The sequence below is a fragment of the Macrotis lagotis genome, chromosome 1 (assembly GCF_037893015.1).
Source record: "Macrotis lagotis isolate mMagLag1 chromosome 1, bilby.v1.9.chrom.fasta, whole genome shotgun sequence".
Taxonomy (NCBI): Eukaryota; Metazoa; Chordata; class Mammalia; order Peramelemorphia; family Peramelidae; genus Macrotis; species Macrotis lagotis.
Window position 1 is genome coordinate 117,653,949 of NC_133658.1, and position 15,590 is coordinate 117,669,538.

The 15,590-nt window shown below is 36.6% G+C and overlaps 1 protein-coding gene across 1 annotated transcript in view; it reads left to right on the forward strand.

The window, feature by feature from the left end:
• The first annotated feature begins 353 nt into the window (after positions 1 to 353).
• The window catches only part of REL (REL proto-oncogene, NF-kB subunit), a 56,121-nt gene continuing 40,884 nt past the window's right edge, over positions 354 to 15,590 (forward strand). The window contains exons 1-3 of the mRNA XM_074206741.1: positions 354 to 495; positions 10,808 to 10,950; positions 14,332 to 14,486. Of these exons, the coding sequence (XP_074062842.1) occupies positions 486 to 495; positions 10,808 to 10,950; positions 14,332 to 14,486 (308 nt within the window). The 5' untranslated portion in view covers positions 354 to 485. The remainder of the gene's footprint in view (positions 496 to 10,807; positions 10,951 to 14,331; positions 14,487 to 15,590) is intronic.

The window sequence follows — 15,590 nt, forward strand, 5'->3', positions numbered from 1 at the left end:
AAAAAAACAGCGCGGAAGCAGGGGGAGGGGGATTTCTGCGTCCGCCTCGGGCCGCCAGCGCGCTCCGGGCGCGTGGCCCCTCCCCCTCCCCTCAGCCCCGCCGGACACGCCCCCTCCGCAGAGGCGGCCAATCAGCCGCGGCGAAGGCGGCGGGGCGGGGCGCCGCACGCCCACCTCCGCCGCCTCGGAGCGCCCGGCGTGGGGCGGGCGCCTTGCGTCACACTCCGGGAAATCCCCCTCCCCGGCCGCGGCCACCCGGGCCTTCCCTGCGGGCGGGGGGGGGGGAGGAGAGGCCGACCTCTGACCCGACGCCGACGCGGGGGGCGGGCCCGGGGGCGGGGCCCCGCGGGAAGGGGGTCGGCGCGGCCGCCTCCCCGGCGGACTCGGCTGGCGGCGAGGCCCACGGAGGAGACGCGCTGCCCAGCCTTGCCCTGGTCGCCAGCGCTGCCAGGGAGCCCGGCGCGCGGAGCCAGCCCAGCCGAGCCATGGCGGCCGGTGAGTGGCCCCTCGGGCTCCCGGGGACGGGAAGGGGGGCGGGCGCCAAAGTTCGGAGCGGCGACCCCGGGGAGGCGGGAGCGGGGCAGCGGACAAGCCCGGCCGCGGGGAGCGGGTGCGCGCCCCGGGCACGCCGGCTCCCCGCCCCTGCCCCGCCGCGCGCGGCTCCCCGTCGGCCCGGGGGTGCCGGGCCTCGGGCGGGCGGGGACCCGGGGCCTGCGCGCGCCGCGCCGGAGCGGGCCGAGGACCAGCCCCCCGGGCGCGCCGTCCTGAGAGCCGCCGGAGGGCCGCTTCCCACGGCTGGCGGGAAAGGACCGTGGCCGCTCGCCCCGGCTGTAACGGGGTCTGCTGTTCAAAGAATGAGGAAAATGAGGATTTAGAACGTAAAAATCACCTGCCCCGGCAAGTGTTCGCTTTTTAAACTTTTTTTCCTAAACTGGAAAGTTCTGTTCAATTCGGATCAGTGGACAGCCTGGAAACAATGTCACGACTGACCTGTCGATCGCCTTCCTCGGGGCGTGGGGGGAAGCAACAATCGGGGCAGAAATGGTAAAACTCTAAACAAATAAAATCCTTAAACCAGAAAGTAATCATTTAGGGAGAAGAAGCCCTCCCCTCCCTTCGTCCCCTTGCGTGGGACCCTCAGTCAGGATCAAGTTTTGAGAGAATGTAGAAATTTTATACAGGATGGCCCGGATTGGATGAATTTCGGTGGCTTTAGTGCAGGGAACACCCACTCGTGTCGGCGACCGCTTGGAGATTAGTAAATGAGTCACAACTTTTTGTCTTGAACTTTTTTCTGTCTCGCTTTTCTGACTTCTTCCCCTTCAGTTCTCTCTCCATTTCCCTTGTTCTCCTAACTGGTTATTAACATTAAAACTGAAGTATTGAAACAATTGTTACTTTTCTTGAAGTAATTTTTATAGACCTTGATCTTAATTTTAAAAGTACTTGAGAGAAACATCTTATATTTCATCTTCTCTGACCTATCCTATTAAAAACAAACAAAAAAGTATACATCAAGGGCTTAAAACTCCATTAAAAATATAGGATTTTTTTTACTTATATGGTCTTTGATTCCCCCCCCCTTCAACCGGCTGTCAGTGACTCTCAATTGAAAAAGGTCTCCCACCCTTGTTTTAGAGTATAGAAGAGGAAGTAGAAAGTAGTAAAAAACTTTTTTTTTTCTTTTTAACAGAACAATGTCATTGCAACCATTGTAGGTTGAAAAGGAAGTAAGGTTGTTTCAAATGACATATGCTTTCGGCTGCGATTGCGGTTTTAGTGTGAGAATATGTATATATAGTAAAATATTTAAACTTTCCCTTTACCCACATCATCGACCTTAAAATGCCATATAATTAGGTTAATAATATTAAAACAAATTTAGATGACTAGCATGAAAAAAACCTTAACTTTTAGTTGTTAAATTTCTGATTAGCTAAAAAAAACCCCTGTGAGAATATTGAAGACAGATTTCACAAATAAAACAGGGCAGTGTGCTTTAACCAGCTTTTTCAGGAAGTGTGAATTTATCAACCATGACATATTTTTTCAAAGAGCAACACAAAATTAACTACATTTGTATGTATTTAAAACCCGAGATTTTTTTTTTTTGAAAATGATAGCAAAGTAGAACTCAGTGAATTTGGAGACCGATAACAGCATTCCTAACTGTAGAAAAAAAATTACTATAACAAAATACTGATTATGATAAGATGATTTAAGAGAATTCAAAGCTAAGGGTTGTTTTCTTTTTTCCCCAAGTGCTAATTTTGTGAATAATTAGAATTTTTCCAGAAGTATTTTAAAAATTAATTGAATGTACCCTAATATTTTAAAAACAAATGAGTCAACAAAGAATATATCTTTTTAAGTGAATTTATGATTTGATTTCTCTCCATGAAGTTTGTGGCCTTTTTATTGATAACAATTGTTGTTCAGTTTTTAAGAGTTACATTTGATTCTTTATGACTTCATTTTGAAATTTTCTTGGAAGTGGTCAGAGACGTTTGCCATTTCCTTCTCCAGCTCATTTAATAGAGAAGGAAACTGAGGCAAATAGGGTTAAGAGACTTGCCCAGGTTCATGCAGCTAGGACATATCTAGTGCCAGATTTGAACTCAGAAATTTGGGTCTTCCTGTCTTTAGGAGGAATGATCTATTCTTTGTGTCACCCAGATGTCCTCAGTGATACTAAGGTAACATTTTTTATAGCACTCCTCAGTCTTCCTTCCTACAGAATCAACAACACAGTAATTAGAGATTTCATTAAAGTAATTCTAGCAGGTTCTAGAGAAACCTAATTAAGGACATCCATCTGGTGAATATAGCCCCAGACTCTGACTAGTTGTATGACTCTGGGTAATTCACTATTTGCCTCAGTTTCCTCATCTATAAGATGAGCTGGAGAAGAAAATGGCAAATCACTCCAGTTTCTCTGCCAAGAAAAACCTCAGTGGAGTCATGAAGAACAGACAGAACTGAACAACAAATGTGCCAGGCACTATTTTAAGAGCTTTACAATTATCTCATTTGATCCTCACAATCATCTTGGAAGTTAGGTGCTATTACTGTTGGTGAAAGCTTTTGTACCTTTATTTGAACATTTGATTATCCAGGTGTCTTTGGTAAATTATAAGTTTGTTAACAGAAAGCTTTGCTTAATTGATTAGGGTTTATTATCATTTGTGGTTAGAGTCCATTAATATTGCCATAACAGAAAACCTTACAGTATATTTTAAAAGAGTAACAGTGTAGTACTCCTTTCTCAGATATTAATTCTTCTTCTCTTACTAACATTGGCATGGAAGCAAGGCTTTGTAGTTGTGTGTGTGTGTGTGTGTGTGTGTGTGTAGTTGAGTATATTAGCATAAATTTCATAGACCATAATTTGTAAATTTAAAAAGATTTGGGGGGGAATGTAGAAAAATTGATATAGTTAGCAAATTACTCTGAAATTCAGGTTTTTCCAAATGGTTAGGATTTCAAAACCCTTAGATTCTCTTAGTCTAGCTTAAATAAGGATTTTAAAGCTTCCTTTCAAATCTGTTGATATTAAGGTTAATTAGAATAGGAAGTATGAAGAAAAATGTTCCCAAACCTGTCTAAGGTATGTATTGTTGAGCAATCAGTGTTCCTGTTTATTTATGAACTTCATTGAAATACAAAGAAAGTATTTTTTGTTAACTAACATGTCTAATAGAAATTTGTCTCTTCTGTAATTTCATATTATTTCATTGTAGAGAACCAAAAAAAAGCATACTTGAAGTACTATTTTCTGATAATTGAATAATTTTTTCCCCCATCTAGCTAAGGAATCTTACTTTTCCTTTATTTACATTTTTTAATTTGGAATTCTGTCTTTTCACATTTTAATAGAAGATGTATGAGGAAATAATTTCTGTAAACTATACAGGCTCAAATTTAAAGAGCATCACTTTTTGTAGCTGAGATATGTGGAAAGTAGGTATCAGTCAGGTACAAAAATACTTTAGAGTTGATGACTCCTAGGAGAGTGATGAAAAATTAGATAAATTAATCATTTGAAAGGGACAAAGAAACCATATTGGGATCAGAAATAGATCACTATGGAAAATGGAAATTAAGAGGGGGGGAAGGGAATTAAAGTGATATAGGTTGAGGAGCATAGGTCCTTACAGACCTTTTTAGTGCAGCTCTCTCATTTTACATTTGAAGAAATGGAGGCCCAGAATGTTAAATGACTTATTCAGGGTCACATAACTAAAATAGGTGACAGAGCTAGGATTTGGATTGTCTCCAGATATTGGTGGCTCATGGGGAAAAGGAATAGCTTGGGGTGGGTACAAAGTAATAAAAAAATAACAATCCACAGTAATTTAGTCAAATTGGGTTATTTGCCATCCCTTCAACTTAATCCAGAAATTTTCCCTAACTCCCATGTATTCATTCATATTGTTTCCTATGCTTGGAATGCCTTCTCTGCTCATTTCTACTTATTGAAATCCTACCAGGTTCAATTTAAAAACCAACTTTTTCATAAATTTTTTTCAATCTTTCTCCTTTTTCCCTAATGTGATCTTTCTCTCTATTCTTCATTTGATCTCTTAGCACTTTGTAGTCTTTTGTTATATTCTAATTTGTCCACTTATCATATTCTAATTTGTTTTATTAAGGTTCTTAAGGTATTTTTAAATTTGTTTTTGTCCTTCAGTAGTTAGCACAATACTATGCTAAGTGCTTGATATTTATAGAAGAAACTGAGAGAGGAAGATAGTTTTAATGTCCAGAAGAGGCAAAGGTAACAGAAAACTGGTCTTTATGAATTAAACTGGTTCATAGCTCTTAGGAGAGATGGAATCTGCCCTTCCCCTTTTTCTAAATTTCATTGAGAAAGTAGGTGATATAAGCTCCATCTGTACATATGGGTCATAGGTATTTTCTTTTGCCTGCTCTCAGTCAAGTGTACTACATCCTTTAGATTTCTGCTTTACTACTTCCTCTCCTTTATATTCCAAAGTCTATAGGAAATTGAATCTTATCTCTCCCAAGTTGCTTCATCTTCTAAGAAAAAGTTTTTAATGTTAGTTACAGCTGGATTAGATTCCATTTTATTTACCCTGTCTGTGTAAGTATTTTCCTGAAATAATTTTTATTCTACCTTTTAAAAAAATTTAATGATCCTAGAATATCAATTCTCTATTATGCCAGTTGTAATTTACATTTTATATATAAAGGAAAATACTTTTTTATGTTAGAAAGTTCTCTCCTATAGCCCTAGTATAATGCTTCATTGGAGCATGAAGGTGACCTTGAATTCTTTTAGGCTGCTATACTAGCAGAGTGCAAAAATTCTGTGGGTTTATCCAAATTGTTAGAGTTTAGAGTTTGTGTGATGTATTATGAATTGACTCAACTCGGCTAAATTCAGTCCCATCATCACTAGATTGACTACTTGTTGACCATAGTAACCCATGGAATAGACAAAATTGCCTTCTTAAACACTTGAGTTTTGATGTAGGTTTTCTTTCACTTTTGAAGTATGGAAATGGGGCATAGTTTCAAGACTTTCTGCTAATATTAGTTTAACTATTAGCACTTTCATTCTGCTATTTCTGTCCAGTGATTAGCAAATTGACCAACTACTGGAGGAACTGATAAAAGGAAGTGTTCTAGGTAGATCCTTTATGGAGGATTTATGGTAAAGCATGAATAATAGTGGCACAAAATGAGAAGGCATGAGAAAAAGTGGTGAGCTGTTTTGATGGAGTTGATGGAGCAAATACCTACAGTGATGAAGTCACCTCTAGTTCTGAGTAAGATAAAGAAGCATTGGACTAGGAGTCAGAATATATGGGTTCTAGGAGAGCTCACTCCTAGTTAGGGGACCTTGACCAAATGAGAAGCTCAAGTTTCTGAGCCATAGTTTCCAAATCTTTAAACTGGAAGGAAGTAAAACCTGTCTTGTGAGATAACTTGCAGGATGAAGGAGATTTATGTGAGAGTGCTCAAAAAGCTGCCTTTTGGTTTTCAGTCCTAGCTAACTGGAAGGTGAGCCCTGGGGGTAGTATATATTGGTATAACTTACTCTAATGTTAATCATTTATTCAACAAACATTTAGCAAGCTTCTCTTATATACAGGGAGCTTTGGAAGGTTGTTGAGTTGCAGAGATAGGCATTCCAGTCTTCGAGGAGCTTATAGTCCTCAACTCAGAAGTAGTTAAGTATATAGTGCAAATGAGAATATGATATATTTGGGGGAGAGGTACAAAATGATAAGAGACTAGAGGAGGGGGGAAATCAGGGAGGGTTTCATGGAAAAGGTGGTATTTGAACCTGAGCATGAGGGATGGGTAGAAGATGGGTAGAGATGAATGAGAAGGGAATTCTAGACCCAGAATAGATAGCATGAACATAGGAAAGCCCAGGATTCATTTAGTAATTCAATTTTGCACTAAACAAGTTGTACAGTTTTGTTAGAGTATAAAGAAATAAGATTGCCCATACAAGTTTGGGTCCAATTAGTGGGGTCGTTTGGTATATAATAGGGAACTTTTTAAGGTGGCCAGATTAATGCATTAGGAAGACCAGTCTGGGAATAGTGTGGGACAGGTTGTGATGGGGTGGAGACTATTTAGATGATTTAAGTTGTTGTTGTTCCATGTATATCCAAATCTGTGTGACTCCATGGGCCAAATTGTCCCTGGGATTTTCTCGTGTGGTTTGCCATTTCCTTCTCTAGTGTATTAGGGCAAATAGACACAGCTATTAAATATTATGGCTAGATATGAACTTGGGTCTTCCTCAATCTCAGGAGTCTTCTATTGCAGGTGTGCTGTCCAATTAAGTTCAATATGAGGACCACAAATACTGCTGGGATAGAATCAATATAGTTAGTAATGACTGATTTGTGTATTGGATCATTAGAATTCTGGATAGAGGAATCAAAAGTGGCTTCAAAGTTGTGAATGTAGATTTTTGGGAAATTTTTTTTCATTAGTTTGGTAAACATGTTTCTTCTAGCTTAGGGTTTTTTGTATATAACTAAAAATCAATATAAACAAAATTAATATTTTTATTGTTCTTATGCTTTAGAGTTTATGAGGAATGCACTGCCTATGATATCTAATAATTATTTGCCTAAATACCTCCATAGCTAGTTTTCTTTTTGCATAATGTTTGCTGTAATTTAAGTGGCATTTTGTTCTTTTGGCATTTAATTCTTTTAGGAGAATACAATAGTAAAAAGTCTGCGTAGAACCATTATTAAAAGTGAACTAATCTTTTCCATGACCAGATATTTGACTTTTTTTTTCTTAAAGGAAAGGTTGGATTAGAATCCTTATGTTCCTTCCATGATTCTCTTGTAATATTCTTGGTTAAGTATTTCATTATTCCTGTCATTCCCTGGCTTATAGTAGGTATTCTTTTTCTCTGTTATGCAGAGAAATATTATAGCACCCTTCTTTCAAAGAAAAGTGCTTTGCAAACAAAAAGTATTTTTGGGAAAACAGCTGGTGCATATCTATTTTGTTTCCTAAAGTCAATGATTTATAAGTAGAAAATCAAAAAAAAAATTTATATAGAGAAATATACATATCTCTATAAAATGAACTAGAAATAAAGAAATCAGAACAAGAGTAGGATATGAAAATATGTGGATAGACAGTTTCTTATACAAAACATTGAATTTTCTTTTATCTAAGTGAAGGAAATCTTATTAATCGTAGGTTTAATTCCTCTAATGAGCTCCACAGACTCAGACCGTCAGCATTAGAGGAAGAATGATAACCTTTGAATGTTAGAGGTATGATCCTGGACACTATTTAATCCAACTTCCTCATTTTTATGGATGCAACTAAAGCACAGAAAAGTTCAAAATAAACCTGAAGTTTTAGCCCCTATTAACTGCTGCCTGGAACAGGCACCAAAAAATGTTCCCTCAAATCACTTCAGTAATTCATTATGGAAAAGAATAGAGAAATAATTAAGGCAAATTCAGTAGAGAGAAATGAACTAGCATGTCTTGAGAGGTATAGTCTCCATTTTGGAACTGATGCCATATTTCATGTGGTCCAATTTCTTGTTCCTTCCCACACAAGACTAGATGGGAAGGTGGCACTGAGATTTTTCTGCTATGCTGGGGGAATGTGGCCCTGCTTGTAGAGGAAGGGCAGGAGAGAGGCTCTTCTTCCTGTAAAGAAGAGCCAGAGGGGAAATCCCAAGAAGGGAGAGCTTGGGTGGGGCTGGCAAGGTAGGGATTTCTTTATGGGAACAAATACAAATTCAGTACTCTTAGCTGCCTAGAACCGAATTCCCCTTATCTCCTTCTACTTTGCTCAAGAGTCTTAAGTGCAAAATTTTGCTCTTCTCAAATTTGATACCCTCTAAATTCCCCACTCTGACATAGGCTGGCTATGTGACCACAGACAAGTGACACCTTTCAGTACCCCCAAGCAGTTCATCAAGGCAATAAGTTATAGAACAGTTACAGAGATGGAGTTTCCACACTAGGAGTTCCCTACAATGATGAAATCATAGATCCAATCTATCCCCCCCCCCCAAAAAAAAACCCACTTTCTTCTTTATTCATTGATAAAATCAATCAAATACATATGGTCAGACTAAAGGTCAAACAAGTCCTACCCATTACCTAAAGATGTCTGGGTGGAAAAGGCCTATCTAAAGATATGATTAAAAGTAAATGGTTAGGTTTCCTTATCATATGAATGAGTTTATCAGATTTTTCCTCATGAAAAGGTTTCATCATGTGAGAAAGGGAATTCAAAGAGAAGTTTAGGATTAGGCAAGAGGAGCCAGTATACAGACAAGACACACACACACACACACACACACACACACACACACACACACACACACAGTCTGAAGCTATTCAAATTCAGCACGTGGAAATACTAATTTAAATGTACTTGCTGAGATTAAATTTCATTGTGTTTCATTCTGGACTTTTTTTTTTTGCTTTCTTACCTGTGATTTCATCAGAGTAAAGAATTCTCAGTATGAAAACTCCTTCCTGCTGTAATACATTGTTATAAGAATTACCCGGGGACACTGCCAAGTGAATTGTTTTGTATTAAAGCCAAGACTGGACCTCTTGTCTTCTAGACTCCAGTCACTATCCCACATAACTTCTCTTCATAATGCTACCTTTTAAGAAATTATTTATTCTTGTACTCAAGGGGTACAGATAAATAATGATTTAACCTGTTGAAGCTCTTCACCCTCACTACAACTGCCAGTAAAGCCCAGGAAATCCTGACCCATAGTCAGTAAAATAAAATGCATGCAAATTTATGGAAATTCATAGTAGGTAGTTAATGTTCTGTTCTGTAATAGTCATTGTTTTAGCCACAAATTATGTTCATTTCTTATATAATAAAATTACAATACTACTGTGTATTTGTAAATTAAGTGCTACTTTTCTTTCTCCTAGGTATTAATAGTGTCATTTAGTATTTCTTTCATTGGTGCTTGCATTCTACCAGATGCCAAAGTTTTAAAAGAGAATATCAGGGCATCTAGGTGGTGCAATGAATAGAAAGAATAGCAACCCTTGAATCAGGCAGACCTAAGTTCAGATGCAGTCAGTTACTTACTGGGGAATGAGGAAGCCTTTCCTGATCCTTCTCTCCCTCTTTAGACTCCTTTTCGGTGCACATGTCTGACCTCCCAGTAGAATGTAAACTCTTTGAGGGAAGGGCTGCATAATAGGGTTATTATATATTTAGAACTGGAAGGGTCCTCACTTCCTCCTTCATTTTACGCTTGAGGAAACAGAAGCCCTGAAAGGCCCAAGTTTTTCCAGATAGTACATACAACTGGAATCAAACCCAGATCCTCAGACTTCTAATCCAGTACTCTTTTTATGATTCTGGAAATATTATACCTTGCATATAGTAAGTTTTAATATTTATTGAATTGAAATAGTTTAATTTTAGACTTCCATTGACTGAGGCAGGAGTGGAGGAATATATTTGGGGAGTTAAGGGGGAGAATTGAAAGTGGCCATCTACTTGTAAAGCAGAATCAGTATTCTTGATCAGTTTGGGGATGGGGTAAGAAACTATTTGATATAAAGAACAAAATTTTATATTATGGATTTTAGTGGTATTTAAGTTAAAATCACTACACACACACACACACAGACACACACACACACAGACACATTTTTTTCCTTCATTATAACAAGCAAAAAATTGATCCCCCCCCCCCATAAAGTCTTGCTAATTACTTAAAACTTTCAGAGGAATTTTAATGTTTAGGTCAAGCTTATCCATCCTTCATTTCTTTAGGAGAATTTGAAATGCTAGGAAAAACTTGGTATCATTTTTCTCTCTGTGTGTATATTAATTAGTTCACAACAATCGGTAATTCTAATTAAATAAAATATTTCCAATTGTCATTTCCTTGTTTTGGACTTGACACTAAAAATTCTCAGGCACTGCTGTCTTACCACTCCTGCAAGAATCTTAGGGTAACCCTTGGTGCTTATTTAGAAAACTCAGAAATAGTGATCTCATAGTTGATGCCAGCATGAAGTTTTGATATCTCTAGGGAAAAATCAATATTACCAACTAATTTTTTTTTAAAAATAACTCAGTTACCCTTTGTGTGAAAGCTTGATTTTATTTAAAATACTCCTTTTCTCACTCCTCCCCTCCCACCTCACAATCTTATTTGAATTTCAACTCTAGCTTATTTGTAAAGAAAACAAATATAAATTTCATTCTATTGAAAAATAAAGATTGTTTAAAATCTAATGTTATGGCTATCCTCATCTTGCCTGTTTTTTGTTTGTTTTAATTTTAGGTGGACATGAACCATATGTGGAAATAATTGAACAGCCCAGGCAAAGGGGTATGCGTTTTCGATATAAATGTGAAGGACGGTCAGCAGGGAGCATTCCAGGAGAACACAGTACAGATAATAACCGAACATACCCATCTATACAGGTAAAATACCACCATTTTTTTGTTCACGTAATTAGATGAGCTTCATACTATGGCAGCACAATTTTATAAGAGGTACATTTTCTGCATGGCCATCAATAATTTTTTTTGTAATTTTTTTAGATGCTATATATCTAAGATATCAGATATCTTTCTTTTTGGTGGGAGTTTGGTTTTTGATAATGTATACCTGGATGTTCAAGAATGTTTTCTTAAGGTTTCCTATTATATAGACTATGACTTGGTCTTTGGTACCTGAATGGTTTTATCAAAAATGTAATATGGTAAAGTAGTTCATACTAAAGCATTTGTGCCTCATGATACTTTTTGTAGAGAACGTAGAGAGAAGACATCTTCTTGCCACTTGGACTTAGAATTATTCTGCAGCTTAAAAAAATTATTGCATATTTCACTCAGGAATCTAAACTCAGAAGAAGGAGAGGAATAGCATCCTTTCATTTTTTTTTTTAATCATGCCCACAATCTGTCCTTGATCTTATGCCTTTACTTGCTGATTGGAAATATTATCACTTTGTATGTGTTCCATTTATTTCATACCAATACAGAACAGAAAAAGAATCAAATTCTTGATTTAAAATGATTTTTTGAATGTTAATTTTATACAGTAAAATCTTAATATAGGGAGAAGTGATGGGAGCCAGATCTGTGTTTTCATTGGTACAGAGAACATTTATATTGTTGTAATCATTGAGTAAATTCTGGTTATGTTTTTTTCCATAGCAAGTTTATATAAATCTTCTCATGATTTCCAAAATTCTTTGGCAGCATAAGCTTTTTGCAGTTGTGCTCACGAACCATAATTTATTTAACTGTTTCCCAGAAATTTTCCTTCTTTTCTCCTTTCCTCCACTGAAAAGAAAAACAAAAGTAAAGCACTTGTTACAAAGATCAGGCTAATAAAGTCAAGGCAAATAAATAAGTTACTTCATTCTCCATGTCTAATAATGTATGTCTTGTTAAATATTTTGAATCAGTCAACTCTTGTCAGGTGAGTAGTATTTTATTGCTCCTCTGGAATCATAGTTGGTCATTAAAGTGATCAGAGTTCTTAAATGTTTTGATGTTGTTTGTCTTATTATGTTATTGAATAAATTGTTCTGATTCTGCTAACTTCACTCTGTATATCATTAAAGTCTTCCCAGATTCTTGAAATCATTCCTTTTTAGCATTTCTTATGGCATAATAGAATTCTCTTATGTCTACTTTTCTTACTTAGTTTTAAAGAGATAAGTTGTTACTATAAAATGCCAAATGAAGTTGAGCAAATTTTAGAGATTTTTTTTTTTTGGCAAGTAGATTTAACCTTGTTATATAATCTTGCAGTTATGTAGTACCTTTTGTCTTGAAATCTAAAGATGTCTAATCACTTTTAATAATGAAATAACTTGTTATTTCTATTCTATTCTATTAAGGCTTATTATTTAGGATAAAAAAAAAAACTTGTTAAAGCCACAGAATTCAGGGTCTTCCAGTTTTAGGCAGGTATTTCCTTTTGAAAGTAATGTTAGAGTTTGTTTATCAGAATTTCTATAACTTAATACTTAAAAAAGGAAATGGTTAATAAAAGTTAAATACTTTTAAATATGAAATGTTCTTGAACTATTCTGATCTTCATGTCAGGATACTATGTTTTCCTGTTTTTCTTCATTTCTTAGTTTATTCCTTCAAAGATTCCTTTTATTCCTTAGCTAATATATTATAGGGATGTTCAAGAGATTTCTGATCTTTTTCTACTGTATCTTTGGCGAACTCTACTTTTCCTCTTTGGTTATCATTTATTCACTAATGATGTTCAGATTGACATTTTTAGCCCTAATATGTGGTTCTTTATTTAATCTCAAATTTCTCATCATCTCTTTGATGTCCTATTACCCCTATGTTTAAAAATAAGAGTCTTTTAACATAAACATCCAAGTTCTTATAACTTTTCAACTTCTTATTACCATCAGGAATGTTACTATTCCCCCCCCCCCCCCCCAATCCTTTAAGAGAACTCTTTCAAGGTAGCTAAGTGGTGAGGGCAGCTAAGTGGCACAGAAGATAGAACACTGGCCCTGGAGTCAGGAGGACCTGAGTTCAAATATGCCCTCAAACACTTAATAATTACCTAGCTGTGTGACCTTGGGCAAGTCACTTAAGCTCATGTCTTGCCAAAAAATACCCCAACAAACTAAAAAAGAGACATCTTTCATCCTTTGCTCTACGCTCTACACCTATATTCAGACTTTAAGACTTTATAATAGGACTTAGGAACATAAATAATTAGAACAACCTCTTTGCTAACTTTCTTCTGGTTCTACCTCCATTATCAAGTCCCTGCAATATTTTGTAATTGCCTTTCAAATTGAAGTTAAATTCAAAATTCCCCATTTTGTTACTGTCTGCCCTATACTTTGTTCTATCCTGGTTTGTATTCCTTGTTTCATCCATATATTCTGTTTGATCAGTGGTTCCCTAAGTATGGCCTTGGTTCTCTTGGGAGTCAAAGGGACTTCAGCTTTCTTTTTTTCAGGGTGGTGGGTGAATCAACAAGGTCAAAATGATTTTCATAATAAGATACTTTAATTTCTAATATAGCAAATATTGGTAGATATAAACAGTACAACAAATCTCTGGGAGTTCCTCAGTAATTTTTAAGAATGTAAAGGAGATCTGAGGTCAGAAAGTTTGAGAAGCTCTGCTCTAAAGAGCAATCATGTCTTCTGGTCTGGAAATCTTCCTTCCCTCCACCAAATTGTGCTTCACTTACTGAATCTCCATTTGTGTCATATTTTCTCTAAACAATTCTAGTAAAACTTACTGGATTTATCATCCTGGTAATTTCTTTAATAGTGATAATTTAGCACTCAATAAATGCAGACAATCATATTTTCCCAAACCAAGATGATGACTGATTAATTTCAGCTGTATTTAAATGGTGGCTTTTGAAGTGAAATTGATTGTAATATGATTTAAATATACAAGTTCAAGGAATTTTTTTGGTCATAGTAAATATATTATATTATAATCAATTTGCCTTCTTTTATATGTATGTTTAGGCAATGACAATTCTGTAATTTACATTTGAATTTCTCCTAATTTTATATAAGCATTGCTTTACTTATTTTTAAAAGTCAAGAAACTAAAATGCCATGGATTAGGTGACTTCACAGTTTGACATTAGAAACAAGAACTCAAGGCCAAGAAAAGTTTAATTTTTCCAGTCCGATACATTATAGAAATCTCTAACCAGTTCCATTCATGTAATGTTTGAAAGTGGTGCATTAAATAAAACCATTTGGGGAATGGGGGTCAGTAGTGAATAAATCAACTAATCATTAAGCTTGGTTTCATTTAACTTGAAATTTCTTTCCTTTTTTTCAGATAATGAATTGCTATGGAAAAGGAAAAGGAAAAGTAAGAATAACGCTTGTAACAAAGAATGAGCCATATAAACCACATCCTCATGATCTAGTTGGAAAAGACTGTAGAGATGGCTACTACGAAGCTGAGTTTGGTCAGGAACGCAGAGCTCTGATGTAAGTGACCATTATCTCCCTTGGGCAGGTGTTTCTGTCAAATACAATCTTCTGGAGTCTTCAGGAGCAAGGGGGGTGGTGGATAGAAAACATCCCCCCTTGTCCATCCATCACTTAGAGGACAATTATTCAGTTTGTCATATTAATCCTGTCATCTGGAAGATATCGTTTTCTATCCTACTCATTGTTTTATAACTACTTTTTCTTTCTGCAGTAGTGAATTAATTAATTAATCTGGGAGGGATGAAGTAAATATAGCAGTTGTGATTAATAGGAGCAGATGCCTTTTTTTTGGTGGTTGACACTATATATCAAATTTTTCATTGTTGAGATTTTGACCCACTGATCATGTTTGCCTTAATTAAAAATTAAATTAAAGCTATATAAGTTTTGAAAGAAATAGTTACAGGTCATTTCTTTCTATCATGATCTGTCAGTCACATATATGAATTCTAGTTTCAGTTTCTTTTAAATCAAAATTTTTGCCCACTTAAACAGCTGTTCTTGACAGGGTTAACACTATGCTTGAAACTTAAGTTAAGATCCTAAGTTTTCTAGTGAGATGAACTGCAAATAAATAATTTAATCTCGACTTGAAGTCTTTACAGTTCAGCATATGGCCTGCCACAGGATGAACACCATTGGCATAGGCTTTGTGCTAACGAGTAAATCACTTATTTTTAAATTTGTATAGAGAATTTCAGTTAGTGAGTTTACTAAAGCATGAAGTAATTTTGATATACATTAGTGAAAATACATTGAAATTATGAATTTTAAAAATATTAAACCAGTATTTGACTCTTGTAGTAAATATTCCACTGAATATCTTTTTCATGCTAACAGTTTATCTTTCCTTTCCCTTTAAAAAAAATTTTTTTTTTAGTTTTTTTGCAAGGCAATGGGGGTTAAGTGGCTTGCCCAAGGCCACACAGCTAGGTAATTATTAAGTGTCTGAGGCCGGATTTGAATTTAGGTATTCCTAACTCCAGGGCTGGTGCTCTATCCACTGTGCCACCTAGCCACACTCCCCCTTTTTTGAATATTTGATGTTAACTACTTTAAAAAATGATTGCTTTTCTTTTGTGAGTATGCTTTTTTCCCCTT